The sequence below is a fragment of the Pelodiscus sinensis genome, chromosome 1, assembly GCF_052426305.1.
Source record: "Pelodiscus sinensis isolate ZL-2025 chromosome 1, ASM5242630v1, whole genome shotgun sequence".
NCBI classification, from domain to species: domain Eukaryota; kingdom Metazoa; phylum Chordata; order Testudines; family Trionychidae; genus Pelodiscus; species Pelodiscus sinensis.
In genome coordinates this window covers 273,840,507-273,857,455 of record NC_143052.1, presented here as the reverse complement: position 1 = coordinate 273,857,455, position 16,949 = coordinate 273,840,507, and the positions used below count along the sequence as shown (strand labels likewise).

The window sequence follows — 16,949 nt, the reverse complement described above, 5'->3', positions numbered from 1 at the left end:
GGCTGGGTCTGGGTGTGAGGGTGGGCCCAGACCCCCCACCCCGCATACTCAGCGGAACAAACTTTGTGTGTACTGCGGCCTGTTGGCCGTTAAGGAGTGTATCAAGGCAGCACAGGAAAGGGGGCGGGACTGGACCCCCACATAGGGTTTTGGGGATTAACATATGTTAATATCAGCTTTAAACTTTGCACACAATCAATAGGTCAAAGGCAAGAGGGAAGTGTGAAGTCAGAAGAGACATCATAGAATTACTTAAGGAAGCAGCAAAAATGATCTCTGAGCCCTTAGCAGTTATCTTTGAGAACTTGTGGAGGACAAGAGATCACAGAAAAATGAGAAAAAAACAGGTATAGTATCTGTCCATAACAAAGGAAAATAAAGGCAACTTAGTAAATTATGGACCAGTTAAGATAACTTCAGAATCCAAAATGATAATATTCAGTGCCTTAAAAGAAATTGCTGTATGATATTTAAAAGTTTATTGTGTGTTTTTCCATGTGGTATTATTCAGACACAGAAATAAATTATTAAATGTGAGGGAAAGAAACAAACAGGAACACATCTGAACTTTCTAGAAAAAGATTTTTTTTTCTCAGCTTTGTGTTGCTTTTTTTCTTTTTGATTCTCAAGGTGGATTTGTTTGTCTGGTTTTTGTTTTTGTTTGAGTTTTAAGACTTTCAAATGTGGGGGAATATGATTTGGACATAAAACAGTTTTGCCCTGTAACAAGTACTATGGTTCAGATTCTGATATTTGATATTCTGTCAGACCTTCTTTCAAAGTTTACTAGGGAAAAAAACCCAATTATGTTGGACATAGCAAAATGTTCATTGGAGCGTGGCTTAAATATTAGAAGCTGTGCAGTCTTGACTGTTGTTTATTTACTGTTCAGTTCATTTTCAGGACAATAACACAGTTTTAGACCACATCTGAACTGTGATATGAGGTTGAATCTATTATGGTTGATTTCTTACCATCCGATTTTTGCGAAATCGAAGGTACATGTCCCCACTGTGGAGAAGAATTCAATGTAGTTTGAAATAGCACATTTTCATTAAGGGAGACTACCATTGACTTTAAGAGCAACGCACCGGGGTAGCCATTCCAGTGCCTGTGCCACTTTACATTCTGGGTTGTGCTGTCAGGGCACACTGGAACCAAAACTGTGCAGCAGGTGGTTATGGGTTCATGTCATCAGCACCCCATAATGCACTTGTCTACTCCCTCCCCCTTCTTTGGTCCTGGTTGCCCATGCAGACACTATAGCAGCACAAACATGGATCCACATCAAACCATTGTGATGGTGATGTCTACCTTGATGTGCCTATTGGCACAGTATTTAGAGAGCATTAGCACAGCACTCCAGGCTGAGGAGGAGGAATCTCCTCCGTCTTAGAGTCTGTCACACACGCTGTACAGGCAAGCCCTTGCATTGAGTGAAATGGAACTGTAGCCAACATTCAATCCTATTGACACAGTGGAACACTGGTTCTGGTGCTGAGACAAGCACGGAGTGGTAAGACTACATTGTGATGCATATATAGAATGATCAGCAGTGCTGTAAAAACTTCTGAATACTTAAGGCCACTTTCATGGAACTTTGTGCATGGCTTTGCTATGCCCTGAAGTGCAAGAATGCCAGAATGAGACCTCCTTTGACAATGGCCCCGTGGAAGCTTGCAATGCCAGACAGCTACCAGTCAGTTGGGAATCAATTTGGAGTGGAGAAATGTACAGTGGGGGCTGTTGTTATACAAGCAGCCAAGGAGATCAATACCATTCTGATATGGAGGATTGTGACACTGGAAAACGTGGATACCATAGTGTATGGCTTTGCCTCGATGCGGTTTCCTAACTAGTGAGGCAATAGACAAAATGCACATCTCCATCTTGGCCCCCAGCCACCTTACCATGGAGTACATAAGCCTCAGTGGGTATTTCTTAGTTGTGCTGCAGCCGTGGATGGATGACGACCCATTTCACAGACATCAACATAGGATGGTCAGGAAAAGTGCATGATGCATGCATTTTTGGGAACTCAAAAGATACACAGTGGAACTTTTTTTCCCTGACCAGAAAATCAGAATTGAAGAGATGAAAATGCCAATCGTGATCCTTGGCAACTCAGCCTACCTTTGCTCCTGTGGCTCAAGAAGCCATACATGGCAGCCTTTGCCCCAATAAGGAGTGGTTCAGCTACTGGCTGAGCAAGTACAGAATTGTAGTGGAATGTGGTTTTGGAAATTTAAAAGGAAGGTTTAGGAGTCTCCTGACTAGGTTGGACCATAGTAAATGCAATATTCCCTTTGTGGTGGCAGCCTGTTGTGTGCTCCATTATCTTTTCAAGAGCAAGGGAGAAACTTTCAAGAATAAGGGCAGGATTGGGGGCTGAGGCAAAGCTCCTAACCAGGGATTTTGAGCAGCCAGACACCAGAATGATAAGGAGAGGGCAGCACCAATCCGAGAGCTTTGAAAGAAAGTTTTATAGATGGCTAGTTTTGAGACTCAATGAGGGACCCCCTACTGTGTTTGCCTGTAATCCCTCATCCTACCCCTGCAGTACAAGAGTAAAGAACTATTGTTCAGAGATCATGCATTTTCAGTGGAGGAAAAAAGAAGTCCATGGTGGGAACCTGAAAGGTGGGGGGAGGGGTGAGAGAATGCTCAAACATGAGAAGGACAGTCTTTTCCCTCCTGAGACCCTGGAGGTTGAGTGTGAGGCTGCCTTCTAGTCCTCCCGCTGCCTTGTGTCCTGGGGCCCCTGCAGATAGAGATTATGGAACTGAGGGAGGGGGGAAAGTGATTTTTCACATGGTGGAGGGGGTCCTGGGAAGGGTTCTTCTCCATGTATACTACTAGGTGCTTCATCACTGCCAAGATTTTTTCTTGGTGCCTTGCTTACATTTCCCTGCAGGGTTTCCTGTCCTCTCACTCGACAATTCTCTTGTCCCTCTCCACCACCCTCTCCTGCCTCTTTGCCCACATCTCTCCTAGGAGCTTCATGGAGATGTGCAGAATGGATTCCCACTCCATCTCCGGACACGTTAACAAGTTGTTCCAAGCCTCCCACACTGTATAGGCACACTTCACATCACACCCAATTACCTTAACCCACTTGCGGAAAGAAAAAAATTTATGAATTCCCCAGAAGTGCAGTCCCCAGGATTGGTGTTTATCTGGGAGGCATGATAAAATATTGTTGGCTTTTACTGATTGCTGTCTGGCCATTCTCCTTCTCCTCCTCCTCCTGTCCCTCCACCATCATGCTGTCCTCCACACTTCTGCCCCGAGTGTCTTGGGCAGAGTCCACAATCTGGCTTGGAAGGCTTGTTAGGCGCCACCCTAGGATTGCATTCAGCTGGTCATGTAAACATGTTTGCGCAATGCACCAGACCATCTGTCAAACATAGAACATGCTGTGCAGGTCACAATAGCTGACCTTTCACTGTCCCTATTTGCCTTTCTTTAGAGTTTCCTCAGATGTTGTTTTTATTGCCCCCTTGAAGGGCAGAAGAGAAAAATGCAAGAAAAAGACCACCAAACACTGCAGGGCTTCCCCCAAGGCAAAATCCCAAGCAAACTCTCCTGTTGGCTGCTGCCCTGTTTGCTGCTCATTTTATTCGCTCTGGCTGCCTTTTTATAAGGCTGCCGGCTAGGCCCGGCTCAAAGCCTTTCTTCTGTCCAGTCAGCCCTTGAAGGCCTACATGGAACAAAACGCCAATTCACACTTTTCATCTGGACATTTGCAGGGCTGCTAAGCGGTCATCCATATATATGTTTACTAACCGTTATGCCATTACCATACCTTCTAGGTGGATGCAAGCTTCAGAAGGGTTCAGTGCAGCTGTAAGTGGACTGATTGTTGCCTCCTGGGAAGGTGTAATGCTTGTGAATCACTTACATGGAATACACAGCTGCATTTACATGAAGAAAGCAAGCTTATTTACTGTAACTGTAGTTCTTTAAGATGTGATGGGTTTATTTCATGACCCACCTTCCGTCTCCCTCTGCATCAGAGTTTCTTCTGATTGGCATTTGATGAAGAGAAACCTGAAGGTGTTGGTGTGATGCTACTTCATATAGCCAGGAGAGACACTATAGCTCTGAGGTACAAACACTGCCCTGTGGGTACTGCTAAGCAGAAATCTCTGATTCCAGTGCATGCACGCATCTAATCAAAATACACATCTGTATCACTTCTCAAAGAACTACTGTTATAGTACGCATTTTGTATATGGAACGTTTTAGTGCATGTCAGTAGGGTCCAAACATATTTAGTTCACGGCAGGAAAAAGCTCTGTAGATTTAAATCGTGGCTTGTCAAAACTAAATATTCATATAGACAAGATCTAAGATACAGCTATTCTTTTTCATATATGTGGATAAAACTTTTATCCTGGTTCTCATCATCTTGTGTCTTGATTACTCGAACATCCTTCTTTCTAACCTTGACAAATATAATCTTGCCACACCATATCCATTCACAATGCTACTATAAAGATCATTTCCCTAGCGTTGGCCCGTACTACCCATCTCTGCATGATCTGTCTCCAGTTAGCCCACTGTCCCCAACTTTTTCAAACAAGCACCTTTGTGTTTTCTCTCCTGCGTCCACTCACTATTGATAGGAGCTCTGCATAAACAGCCATAGAATTAACTCTTTACCATCCTTCAAATACTTGCTTAAAATGCTTGTCTACTATGATGCCTACAAAGATCTTGATAACGGTTAGGCTGCTGGTTTGCTGAGTGTGGCAGAATCCACAACCTTCAAATTATGTTAATAATTTTTGTTTAAAATATTCTTTATGAGATCTCATTGGCAAATCCTTAATTTGCTGGTCAACATTATACTGATAAAATATGTGGCAGTATAGCACCAAGCACGACGCATCCAGAGCGCCTGAGGGATAGGAGTGTCCAGTGTCACCTATGGCTTCATTGTCATTCTTGCCTGACGAAGCATCATCTGGGCCCATGTCCCCACTGCTGCTTCACACTGATAGCAGAACACACCACAAGCTGTTAGGCAGCATGGCCTATAATAGGGGGCTTCGTACCAACGAGATGATTGAGTCTCAGGACCCAATGGTATACATTTTAACCCCCTGAAGGGCTATCCAGGATCACATTGCAACTCATTTAAACCGTGCAACTCATTGAAACCATTCAAGACACTACAAATACTTTGTGGTAAACCTTGTGGGTGTACAGGAGAGTATTTCATCCACTCTAAGGGGTGTGACTACTATTATTATTTTAATACAAAATCAAAAGGCTCAAAGAGGCTGAACCTTTTTGGCTGGAAGGTCTACTCCACCAGGTGACTGCATTTTGGATTGCTAACGAGCAAACTATCATTAGATATAATTTTAATTCATGGGACTCCATGATGAAATTTAAGGAGTTGGTCCTATCAGACTCTAAAGCAAAATATTATGCTTATAAGAAGCACATGGGATTTTATTGGGGAGAAGGTCAACCTCTACCCTGGACCACAGGGCCGTAGCAGTGGGGTCAGCACAGCAGGGAGCACAGCACTGCCTGGCTGGAGGCAGTGGGGCCAGTGGGGGCTGGCAGCATAGTCCCAGCCAGGCTGGCATAGTGGGGAACGTGGCCACAAGAGGACTGGGAGCAGTGAGCCTTAAGCAGGAAGTAGGGCCAATAGCTGGAAGGGGACCTTTGACCTCCCCTGGTCTAGAAAACTCTGTAGTTGGGACCACTCAGGTCCCCAGGGTGCTAGACCAGGGAAGTCTCACCTGTACTGAAAGATTCTGATCTTAGACATGAGGCTTTTGTACACCTAGAGTGAGATCCACATAAATAACAACTTGAAGAACAGTTACTTCCAAATAGAGGGAGTGTATATTTTAATCTTAATAGTGGTTGTTAAACTCTTCATTCTTTTAACAAAATTTTTCCTCTTCGCTGAAATTTAGGACAAAAGTTTTATACTAAAAAGGTGGCATATATGTGTTTCTTTTTCTGTATCTACACCACACAAGCACTTTTTTTTTTTTTTTCAGGTATCGACAGCTGCAACTCAGCACAGAAAGCAAGGTGGCTGAACTTCTCCATCAAAGTAAATTAAAATCCTTTGAGAGTGAACGTATTCAACTCATGCAAGAAGAAACAGCAAAGAATCTCTCTCAATGTCATTTAGAATGTGAGAAATATCAGAGGAAAGTGGAGGTGTGTTACAAAAGGAAACTTTATTTTAAAAAATTACAGAAATTACAGTAGAATATATATTTCAGATGTTATAAAAACACAAGGAATTGGCATTGCCATCAAATACTGATGAAGAAGTAGTTTATTGCAAAGTTTATTCACACTAATTTCCTACAGTCCTACTTTCTGTATGAGGTTGGCAGAGGAAAAGATCAGAACTATTCTGTCTGAAGAGAGATTGAGGCCCCTCCCATTATTATTTATTTTTAAAAATAACATACTTTTTCTGAAAAAATTAACCTGTGTAGTAAAATTCTGCTTCTCTTCTCTAATTAAAACTGTGTGTTTCAAAACTGTGTAACCAATCAGGGTTGGAGAGGGAGTTTTCGGCCCTCAGATGGGATATAACACTTGCATCTGGTAGATCTCAAATCATGCCTTCCAGTTTCAATATGGGGAAAACAAATATTTTAGACTATTTTTAGAAGCTTTTTACAAAGCTTAGGTACTTAGGTAAGTTTTTCCTTTCCTAAATTTCACATCTGTCAGGTTATTAAAAAACCCTATATTTTCTGGTGGTGGAATATTAAAAGTAGTTCTAATACAGTTTAAAAAAACTGATTTATCTCTAGCACATTTCTAAAATAGCTTCATTTTTTTAAAATTGCATATACAGAATTTTTAATGTATTGATATAATATAAAAGTTTTATTGTAGCTGGTTGGGATTGACCTTCATATCTCTTTTCTAATTTTACTACTTGTGAACAAAATGACAATCATAGGTGCTAAGGTAAAATAAATGAGTAATAATTCCAAACTTCTACTGATAAAATACTCTACAGCATACTACACTGTTCTTCATCTAGTAGTGTCCCCGAGGGTGCTCCACTCGAGGTGCTGGGCTCGTCCCGGCGTCGCAAACTGGAGGAATTTTCATTAGCAGTAGCCCCCTACCGGACTGCGCATGCGTGACTGCCCCTTCGCGCCTTTGATCTGAGCGCGGTCCGGTCTTGTCAGTTTCTCTCCAACCATCCGCAGACGGAGTTAGATTAAGCTCCCTTCCCCTCTCTGAGGGAAAAGGGAAATCTCTTAGTTAGTTTTCTTGTTTAGTCATAGATAGTTACCAGTTATAGTGTTAGTAGTTGTAGTCCCCTGTTAAAAAACAAAACAAAACAAAAAAACCTGTTTTTCCTTTAGCGGTCAGTCAGTGCCTTCCCGACTGAAATCATAAAGGGAGTCAGGATGCCAGGATCACCTGGCTTCAAGAAGTGCCTTCAGTGCCAGGAGGCTATCCCTGTCTCTGATGGGCACTCCCGGTGTGTAAGGTGTCTCGGGGATGCTCACGTCCCAGCGAAGTGCAGCCATTGCGCGAAGCTGACAGCTCGCGCCAGAAGAGATTGGGAGCTGAGACTGAGGGTCCTTTTATTTAATAAGGCTCTACGAGCTCCAGAAGTCTCCGAGCCCCACTCTGCACCCAAAGATCACGTTGGGCAAGAGATCTCCAGCAGGACCCATAGGACGCCGGGCGGCAGTTCGGACAAACCGGGGAGCTCTGGCTGTGCGCCGAGACTCCCCGCGGACAAGTCGGGCAAGGGCCGTAGCTCCTCTGCCCCAGCGGCAGACCGCCACAAGAGCTCCACTTCAGCACCCACAAAGGGTTTGCGGGCGGAGTTGGTGCCGGTAACGGCTTCAACGGCTTTCCCGGAGCTGGCAAGAGAAGCCCCGGCACTGGGAGTTCCTGCACATGCGCGGCTGGAACCAGCTGTGTCGGCACCTGCAGCTCCTTCTCTGAGTGCCATTCTGTGCTCCTTGGTTCCGGGCACATCGGCACCAGACGCGGCACTGCAGCAGGAGTCTCTGCCAGCCCAGCCCTCAGCTCTCACGTCATCCCCGGCTGATCCTGCGGCACCGAGCCTTCACTCTGCTGAAGATCAAGTGACACAGGCTTCTTTGCTGCCTACTGTTCAGCCACAAGCACCTCCTCAGCCTGCCTTCAATTCCTTGGGGCCAACTAAAGCGCAGAAAAATCTGCAAGGGTCTGGATACCGTCACTGACACCGGACCGTGTCACCTTCTCTCCTGGACCTGATTCACCTTCCTTGTCGCATGTTGATTGCCGTCATCATGTTCACCGTTACACGGCCCCCAGGGAACTCTACTATAGGTCACCTCGTCGTTCACCACCACGTCGATACTATCGAGATCACTATTTCACGCTACTATAGGAGATCCCTTTCACCAAGGTCCCCAAGACGTACAGAGTGCCCTCGTCGGTATGACACAGTGAGAAGATACAGTCGTTCTCCCTGCCACAGTCGGCGGGATGACCGAAGTTATCACGAGTGCTCTTCTCATTCATCGCACCGCAGAAGGTATTCGCGGTCGCAGTCACTGCAATCTTCTTGACCTGAATCTCCACATGGTCCGGACGAGTCTACCCTTTATGCTGCCCCACCATCCTCGGCTGGGGATTTGGATCCACACTATCAGGAGGATAAGCAGGACCACACTCCTCTTCACGGACAACAGACCCCTTATTCCCCAGCACAGCGTTCCTCTTCCTCGCCAGATGACGCAGTCATCCCTGTGGACTTGTCTCCTATGGAGGACCACAAGCAGTTCCAGGAACTCTTCAAGAGAGTTGCGCAATCTCAGGACATCCAGACCGCGGATGTGCAACAGAAACAGCATTGGCTGCTGAAGAATTTACAACCTTCCCAGAAGTCAAAGCTCGCCTTTCCCTTCGATGATGCTATACTGGAGGTGGCCAACTACACCTCTCTTCCCCCTCCCTCCCCTCTCCTTCCCCCCTTCCCCGTCCCTTTTCAGGGACCCCTCTCACGAGATTCTTCTCCATCAAGAGGTGTCGCGCCTTCTCACATTAGGCGCAGTGGAAAGGGTGCCAATATGCTTTCTGGGAAGAGGATTCTACTCTCGCTACTTCCTCACCCAGAAGAAATCAGGGGGTTGGAGGCCTATCCTGGACTTACGTCAGCTCAACCGTCATCTGAAAAGGCAAAAATTCAAGATGGTCATGTTATCTTCGATCATCCCAGCTCTCAAAAAAGGGGATTGGTTCGCGTCCCTCGATCTTCAGGACGCTTACTTCCATATAACGATACACTCGGAGCACAGAAGATTCCTTCGGTTCACAGTGGGGTCCGACCACTATCAGTATCGCGTGCTGCCTTTCGGACTGTCGATGGCCCCACGGGTGTTCTCCAAGACCCTTGCAGTAGTGACGGCCTGCCTGCGGCGCCATGATATTACAATTTTTCCGTACCTGGACGATTGCCTGCTAAAGGCTTCCACACTCGTCGAGGCCACGAGAGCAATGTCTGCAACTACCACTCTCTTCACAGCCCTCAGACTCATAATCAACCTTGAGAAATCCTTCCTGACACCTACTCGTGACCTGGAGTTTATCGGGGCAAGACTCAACTCTCTCACCGCGAGGGCATACTTGCCAGTAAAGAGGTTTCAACTCATACAGGACCTGGTGAAGTCCGTGTCAATTTCTCCCAAGTCCCAAATACTTACCTGTCTACAGCTATTGGGGCAAATGGCAGCCACCACACATGTGGTTCCGCATGCCAGACTCCATATGCGCAGTCTTCAGCATTGGCTGTTCACCGCATACACGCCCCGGGTGCGCAGTACAAACAGTGTGGTTTCTCTGCCCAGTCAGGTGCGGACTTCCCTGGCATGGTGGGACAGCCCCAACAACATGCTAACAGGGGTCCCCTTTCATGCCCGCAAACCATCTCTACAAATCACTACAGATGCCTCTCTGCTCGGCTGGGGCGCTCACCTTCAGGAGCACCATGCGCAGGGTCTCTGGACGCCCCAGGAATCGCTACAGCATATAAATTTTCTCGAGCTAAGAGCAGTCTTCAAGGCCTGCAAGTACTTTCTGCCCATCATCCGAGGACACTCCATACAGATTCTCACCGACAACATATGCACGGTGTATTACATCAACAAGTGGGGGGGGGGAGGTCATGTTCCCGCTCCCTGTGTGGAGGCTGTGCGCCTGTGGAATTGGGCAATTCATCAAGGTATCACCATAACTGCTGCATACCTTCCTGGCAAGGACAATGTAATCGCCGATACCCTGAGCAGGCATTTCCTCTCACAGCACGAGTGGGAATTGCCTCCCAAGGTGCTCCGCGACATTTTCTTGCAATGGGGTTTCCCCAAGGTGGACTTGTTCGCCACTCGACACAACAGGAAATGTCCTCAGTATTGTTCACGAGCAGGCATCAGCACAGACTCTCTGGGGGATGCCTTCCTCCTGGACTGGGATTGTCACCAATTACTATACGCCTTTCCTCCCCTTCCGCTCATTCCGAGAGTTCTGGAGAAGATAGCACTAGGTGGTGCAACAGTAATTCTGATAGCCAGGTCTGTCTGGGCCAGAAAGGTGCTAACACAGCTGTCAAAAATGTCAGTTGCCAAACCACAACGACTACCGGAACTGTTCAATTAGCTATCTCAGCAACATGGCACAATTCTTCACCCAGCCATAGACCGCATGCACCTCCCGGCATGGCTCCTAGCTGGCTCCAATCTTCCGAACTCTCCTGTTCTCAAGAAGTGAGGCGCGTGTTGATTAACAGCAGGCGGCATACGACGCGCAAATCCTATCTCCGTAAGTGGCGTCGTTTCCATTCGTGGTGCTCGGTAAGAGATCTTGACCCTCATTCTCTGCCTATACAACAGATCCTAGATTATGTGATGCATCTAAAGACGACTGGAATGGCTATTTCTTCCCTAAGAGTTCATCTGGCGGCAATTTCAGCCTTTCGTCTTCCGATTGACGGCCATTCAGTGTTCACCCACCCTATCACCAAAAGGTTTCTGAAGGGATTAGGCAATCTGTATCCGGCCCACAGGATCCCACCGGAACCTTGGGACTTGCCTTTAGTATTGGACACTCTGACTCACTCGCCTTTTGAGCTGCTCGCAACGTGTGATCTACGAATGCTCACGATGAAAACGGTGTTCCTACTTGCCATTACGTCAGCGCGTCGAGTAAGTGAATTAGCAGCTCTTTCTGCCGATCCGCCGTACACGCAATTCTTCAGTCATGCGGCAGTACTGCATGTCCAACCAGCATTTCTGCCAAAAGTCAACTCTGCTTTCCACATAAATAAGCCCATAACCCTGCCGACTTTCCACCCGAAGCCTCACTCCTCATTGGAAGATGTCTGTCTACACACTCTAGATGTCAGGCGATCACTGGCCTTTTACCTTGACAGAACTCAAGTCTTTAGGAAGTCCCAGCGGCTTTTCCTTTCTATAGCCGAGCGCTCCAAGGGCAAGCAACTTTCTGTGCAGCGTATTTCCCGCTTGGTCGTCGCTTGCATCACACAATGTTATGCCTTGTGCAACAAATCTCTTCCAAACGGTCTTCATGCTCATTCCACCCAGGGCATAGCAACATCCATTGCCTATCTTCACGGAGTACCGTTGCAGGACATATGCCGTGCGGCAACCTGGTCATCTACCCTCACATTCGCTAGACACTATTCCCTCGCGAACATACTTACCTCTGATTCAAGGGTAGCTCAGGCTGTCTTGTCTACAGCATGAGGACGATAGGTCCGAAGCACTCATGTAACGTTGGACCACTGCTGTGTACTCACCTCGAGTGGAGCACCCTCGGGGACACTACTCGATGAAGAAAAGAGAGTTACTCACCCTGTGCAGTAACGTCTGTTCTTCGAGATGTGTGTTCCCGTGGGTGCTCCATGTCCCACCCTCCGCCCTGCTTCGGAGCTTCTATTTATATCTTTCAGATGCTTCTGGTTGGGAGGAAACTGACAAGACCGGACGGCGCTCAGATCAAAGGCGCGAAGGGGCAGTCGCGCATGCGCAGTCCGGTAGGGGACTACTGCTAATGAAAATTCCTCCGGTTTGTGGCGCCGGGACAAGCCCAGCACCTCGAGTGGAGCACCCACGGGGACACACATCTCGAAGAACAGATGTTACTGCACAGGGTGAGTAATTCTCTTTTCAGTACATATTTGTACATGCACTAATATCTTTAATTAACTTTTTCTATCTAATCTCCGTATATACTGTGTTAAAATGCCCTCTGTAAATATTTGTCAACAGAATTAATCTTCCCCAGGACTAAAGGTTGCTTGAAATTAAATAGAACATTATTTCTATAAAATATAACCAAATCTTTTCTAATAGACTATATCATGCTAATATAAATATTATATATAAACTACTTGTCATTTTATTTAATTATATAGTAATAATGATCTCTGTTACACACTACTTTAGCATTGCAGGCTTTGATTGGTAAATATTTATATATTTGCTAGAAGACTTACCCAGTGTTGCTCAGGTCCTTTAGGACAGGGAGCTGGTACGAGGGGAGGTACAGGAGTCAGGGTGGGGCCTTGGGATGGGGGAGCAACACAGGACACTGAGGGCCGAAGGTGTGAGGGTTGAGGAGGTGAGGAAGGGCTTAGGGCGGAGAGTCTCATCCAGCACAGGCCTTTTTTTCTCTCCTTCCTCCCCCAGCAGCAACCCCTTGGCCACCTTTTCTCTCCCTCCCACCCCCCAGGCCACCGGGGGCCTTTTCTCTTTCCCTACAGTCCCACCCCCTCAGTTCCAGGAGCCTTCCCTCCCCGCAGCCTTACCCACCTTTGTTGCTAGGAGCCTTCTTTCTCCACCCCCTCCCTCCACTCTGGTGCTGCAGCCAAGAACCGGGAGGAAGGGAAAGGGTTTGGTGCAGGGTGGCTACTTACCCCCAGTGGCCTCTCTCAGTATCACTTCCCCCCAAAAAGCCCAGCCCCTCCCTTTCCATGTTGTGGAAAACAGTCCCTTTCTTCCTGCTACAACCAAACCCTGATCTTACATTTAAGTTAGGAGTTGAGGAAGCTGCATACCAAATGTGGTTGTCCTAGCTCTTACCATTTAGGAGGAGTTCTTGAACAAACGGACTCATAGATGGACAGATGCATAAATCTTTAAAATATATATGTAAATGCATTTTTCATTGAGCACTGCTGACTCTGTTCTTGCATATCGTCAAAGAAATATGATTTTAAATCAAATTTTGAAAATAGAAATAGACACTATAGTATGTTCTATACAGCCATTCTCCGAGTTATGAACGAGTTATGGACTAACACTTGGTCCGTAACTCGAATTGTTCGTAACTCTGATCCCATAGAGTTACATGGCGACCGCGCAGTTCGTAACTCGGATCCGCATTTATGACCGCTTTGGTCGTAAGTGTGGATGGTCGTAAGTGGAAGTGGCCGTAAGTCGGGGAGCGGCTGTACTTATTTCAAATTCTCTATGTATAAAGGGTATAAATATGAAATAAAGAAAATATTTTTCTTATTTATAATAATACATTATTCTTAAAGCAAAGCACAGTCCTGAAGCTTAAGGAGAAATACTACCAATCTCAAGACTTGTCTATGCATAGAGCCCTACCAAATCCATGGCCATGAAAAATGCATCACAAACCAGGAAATCTCGTTCCCCTCCCCTTCCCCCCAAATCTCGTCTTTTATGTGCTTTTACTCTATATTTACAGATTTAATGGGAAGGACCAGCATTTTTCAAATTGGGGGTCCTGACCTAAAAGGGAATTGCAGGGAGGTCACAAAGTTATTTTAAGGGAGGAGGTGCGATATTGCTGCTCTTACTTTTGAGCTGCTTTTAGAGCTGGGCGACCAGAGAGTGACAGCTGTTGGCCAGGCACCCAACTCTGATGGCAGAGCCCCAGCAGCACCAGTGCATAATTAAGGGTAGCAATACCATACCATGCCATTCTTATTTCTACTCTACGGCCTTCAGAGATGAGTGACTATAGAGTGGTGTCTGCTAACCACTTTGTAGGCAGCTGTGCAGCAGTAAAGAAGTACTGTACTATGTCATCCTTTAATGCTGCTGCTGGTGGCAATTCTGCTCTCAGAACTGGCTTCCAGCCAGCAGTCTTCACTCTCCAGATGCCAAGCTCTGAAAGTAGTGCCACCATCAGTGTAGAAACCCTTTAGGTCATCCCCACAACTCTTCGTCTCCATTGTGGATCATAACAAGGGGCATCAGATATCATCTCAAAGACTATCCCATTGGATCTCTGACTGAGTGCTACAGTCTGAATCATTTACCTCCACCTACCTCAATCCATTCACACACCATGAGAGCGATTGCCACTTCTGTTGTTTATCTGGGGAAGGTTTCCATCAGCGACATATGTGTTGCTGCTACATGGACATCAGAACAAACCTTTGCCAGGCACTATGCACTTTCCACCATCCCTCTTCGCCCTACAAGAGTAGCAAAGACTGTGCTAAAGACAGCTTACCTTCCTGATCCAAAGTCTCTACCTCCCTAGGACAAATTGGACATTTAGGTTGGACATTAGGAAAAAGTTCCTAACTGTCAGGGTAGTCAAACACCGGAATAAATTGTTCAGGGAGGTTGTAGAATCTCCATCTCTGGAGATATTTAAGAGTAGGTTAGATAAATGTCTATCAGGGATGGTCTAAACAGTATTTGGTCCTGCCATGAGGGCAGGGGACTAGACTCAATGACCTCTCGAGGTCACTTCCAGTCCTAGTATTCTATGATAAGAAATTGCTTTGCAGTCATCTGCTGTGGAGCATGTGGAGCAGCCCCAGAGACGTGTCTCTCTCTCTCAGAGGAGGTTACTCACCTTGGCTGTAACTGATGTTCTTCAAGATGAGGGTCCCTGGAGTTACTCCACTACCCTCCCTTTCTGCCCTCTACTTTGGACAAAAAAAAAATCTTTTTCACCAGGCAGAGTTCTGGATAGAGAAGGGACTAAAGGGAGGGTGGCCGTGCATGTGTGGTAGTGCTGGATGGCGCTGTGCATGTGCGGCCCCAATGCATTGCTAGAAGAATTCACTCTGTGGCAGTAGGATGCACCAACACCCCAGGGACGCTCATCTCGAAGAACATCAGTTACAGCCAATGGGAGTAAGCTCCTCTTTTCAACTGAGGAAGCTTCCTTTGAGTCTCAATTTTCTTTATTCAGTATCTCTCCAGGTTTGGTTGTGTCCTCAAGTAAAGGCTCATGAAATCACTTGTCACATGACTCAAAAGAACAGAATACTTTGGACAGATCTATTTAGGGAATAGCTGCCATTAAGAGGGATCTCCCCTCTCCCCTTTTTTTAACCCATTAAGTTGGACACAAACTGAAACAAACATTGAAAATCTGTTTATCTTTAAAGATTAGTCTACTGAATCTTTTACATATGTGTTTTCACCTTTCAAACAAGTAGTTTATAATTCTGACTTCCTGATTTTTGTATTCTGTTGTTCATTCTCACAGGTTCTCACCAAGGAATTTTACAGCCTTCAAGCATCTAGTGAGAAACGCATTACTGAACTTCAGGCACAGAATTCTGAACATCAGGCAAGGCTAGACACGTATGAAAAACTGGAAAAAGAACTTGATGAGATAATAATGCAAACTGCAGAAAGTAAGTTTTCGCCCAATTATACTATTTTTTCTGGAGGTACTAATGTTCCTGTAAAAGATGTGTTGTTTCTGATGGTTTATATAATATATAGCACAAGTCTTTTTAGGTATCGATTCAAAATGCAATAAATAATTTTGGTACAAATTGCATAGTGTATATTGAAAATATTATTGTATTTTATATTAAAAGATGTACTGAATCTTAAATATTTGTACCAAGACGTGTGTAATTATGCTAAACATTAAGCACTTCTTATTATACCAGTCTTCCCATTGTTACCATGTTACTCTCTCTACCTCTTTCTTATTGTACTCTTGTATTGTTAGGTTTGTAAGACATGGCACTGTGTTTTATTACATATGTATATAGCAACTAACACGATAAAGCCTAATACAGTAAACTTCTGCTAATCCAGCACCTTTAGGACCCAGACTATGCCATACTATCGGAAGGGGGGGCTATGACGGGTCTGGGATGAGGTATGGGGTATGGAGGGGCGGTGCTGCAGGACCAACCCAGCAGCACCCCAGCTGCTCTGCCCCAGGCGTCCCCAAGTCAGCCGCTGCTGAAACTGACCAGAAAGCCCGGGGCAGAGCAGCTCCAATTGTCTGGCTACCTGGAGCACTTCCGGGTTTCAGGTGGTGCCGGACTATCAGGAGTGCCGGACCACTGGATGCTGGGCAACTGGAGTTTTACTGTACTTGGTTCTACAAATATATTTTGGTTTTAATTCAATGAATCATTAATGTTAATTAGATATCGTCCAGGGAAGCTGGATCCAGATAAGTATTAGGTTCTGATGAGAAGTCCTAATTTTTGTTCAAGTAAAAACATAACTGGAATTCAGTTTTGCCAGCATGGAAATTGTATACACTATTTTTGAAAGATTTTTGCCCAAAGTGGCAAAAATAACAATATCTCCCATCTTACCTGATGAAATCTTTCTGAAGACATATATTTTCATGAGATTTCAACTATCTTGGTTCATATCCAGACAGGATCCAGTAAACTGGCCCCTTTCAGTTAGGCTACGTCTAGACTGGCATGATTTTCCGGAAATGCTTTTAACGGAACAGAGTGTCTAGATTGGCACAGACACTTTTCTGCAAAAGCACTTTTTGCGGAAAAGCGTCCGTAGCCAATTTAGATGCCAATCTAGATGCGCTTTTGCGCAAAAAAGCCCTGATCGCCATTTTCGCGATCGGGGCTTTTTTGCGCAAAACAAATCTCAGCTGTCTACGCTGGCCCTTTTGCGCAAAAGTTTTGCACAAAAGGGACTTTTGCCTGAACG

The 16,949-nt window shown here is 45.7% G+C and overlaps 1 protein-coding gene across 6 annotated transcripts in view; it reads left to right on the top strand.

The window, feature by feature from the left end:
- The window catches only part of PIBF1 (progesterone immunomodulatory binding factor 1), a 146,336-nt gene that overhangs the window by 62,978 nt on the left and 66,409 nt on the right, over positions 1-16,949 (top strand). For all 6 annotated transcript variants that reach the window (XM_075918902.2, XM_075918899.2, XM_075918900.2 and 3 more), the window contains 2 exons: positions 6,027-6,192; positions 15,508-15,658. In XM_075918902.2, the coding sequence (XP_075775017.1) occupies positions 6,027-6,192; positions 15,508-15,658 (317 nt within the window). The remainder of the gene's footprint in view (positions 1-6,026; positions 6,193-15,507; positions 15,659-16,949) is intronic.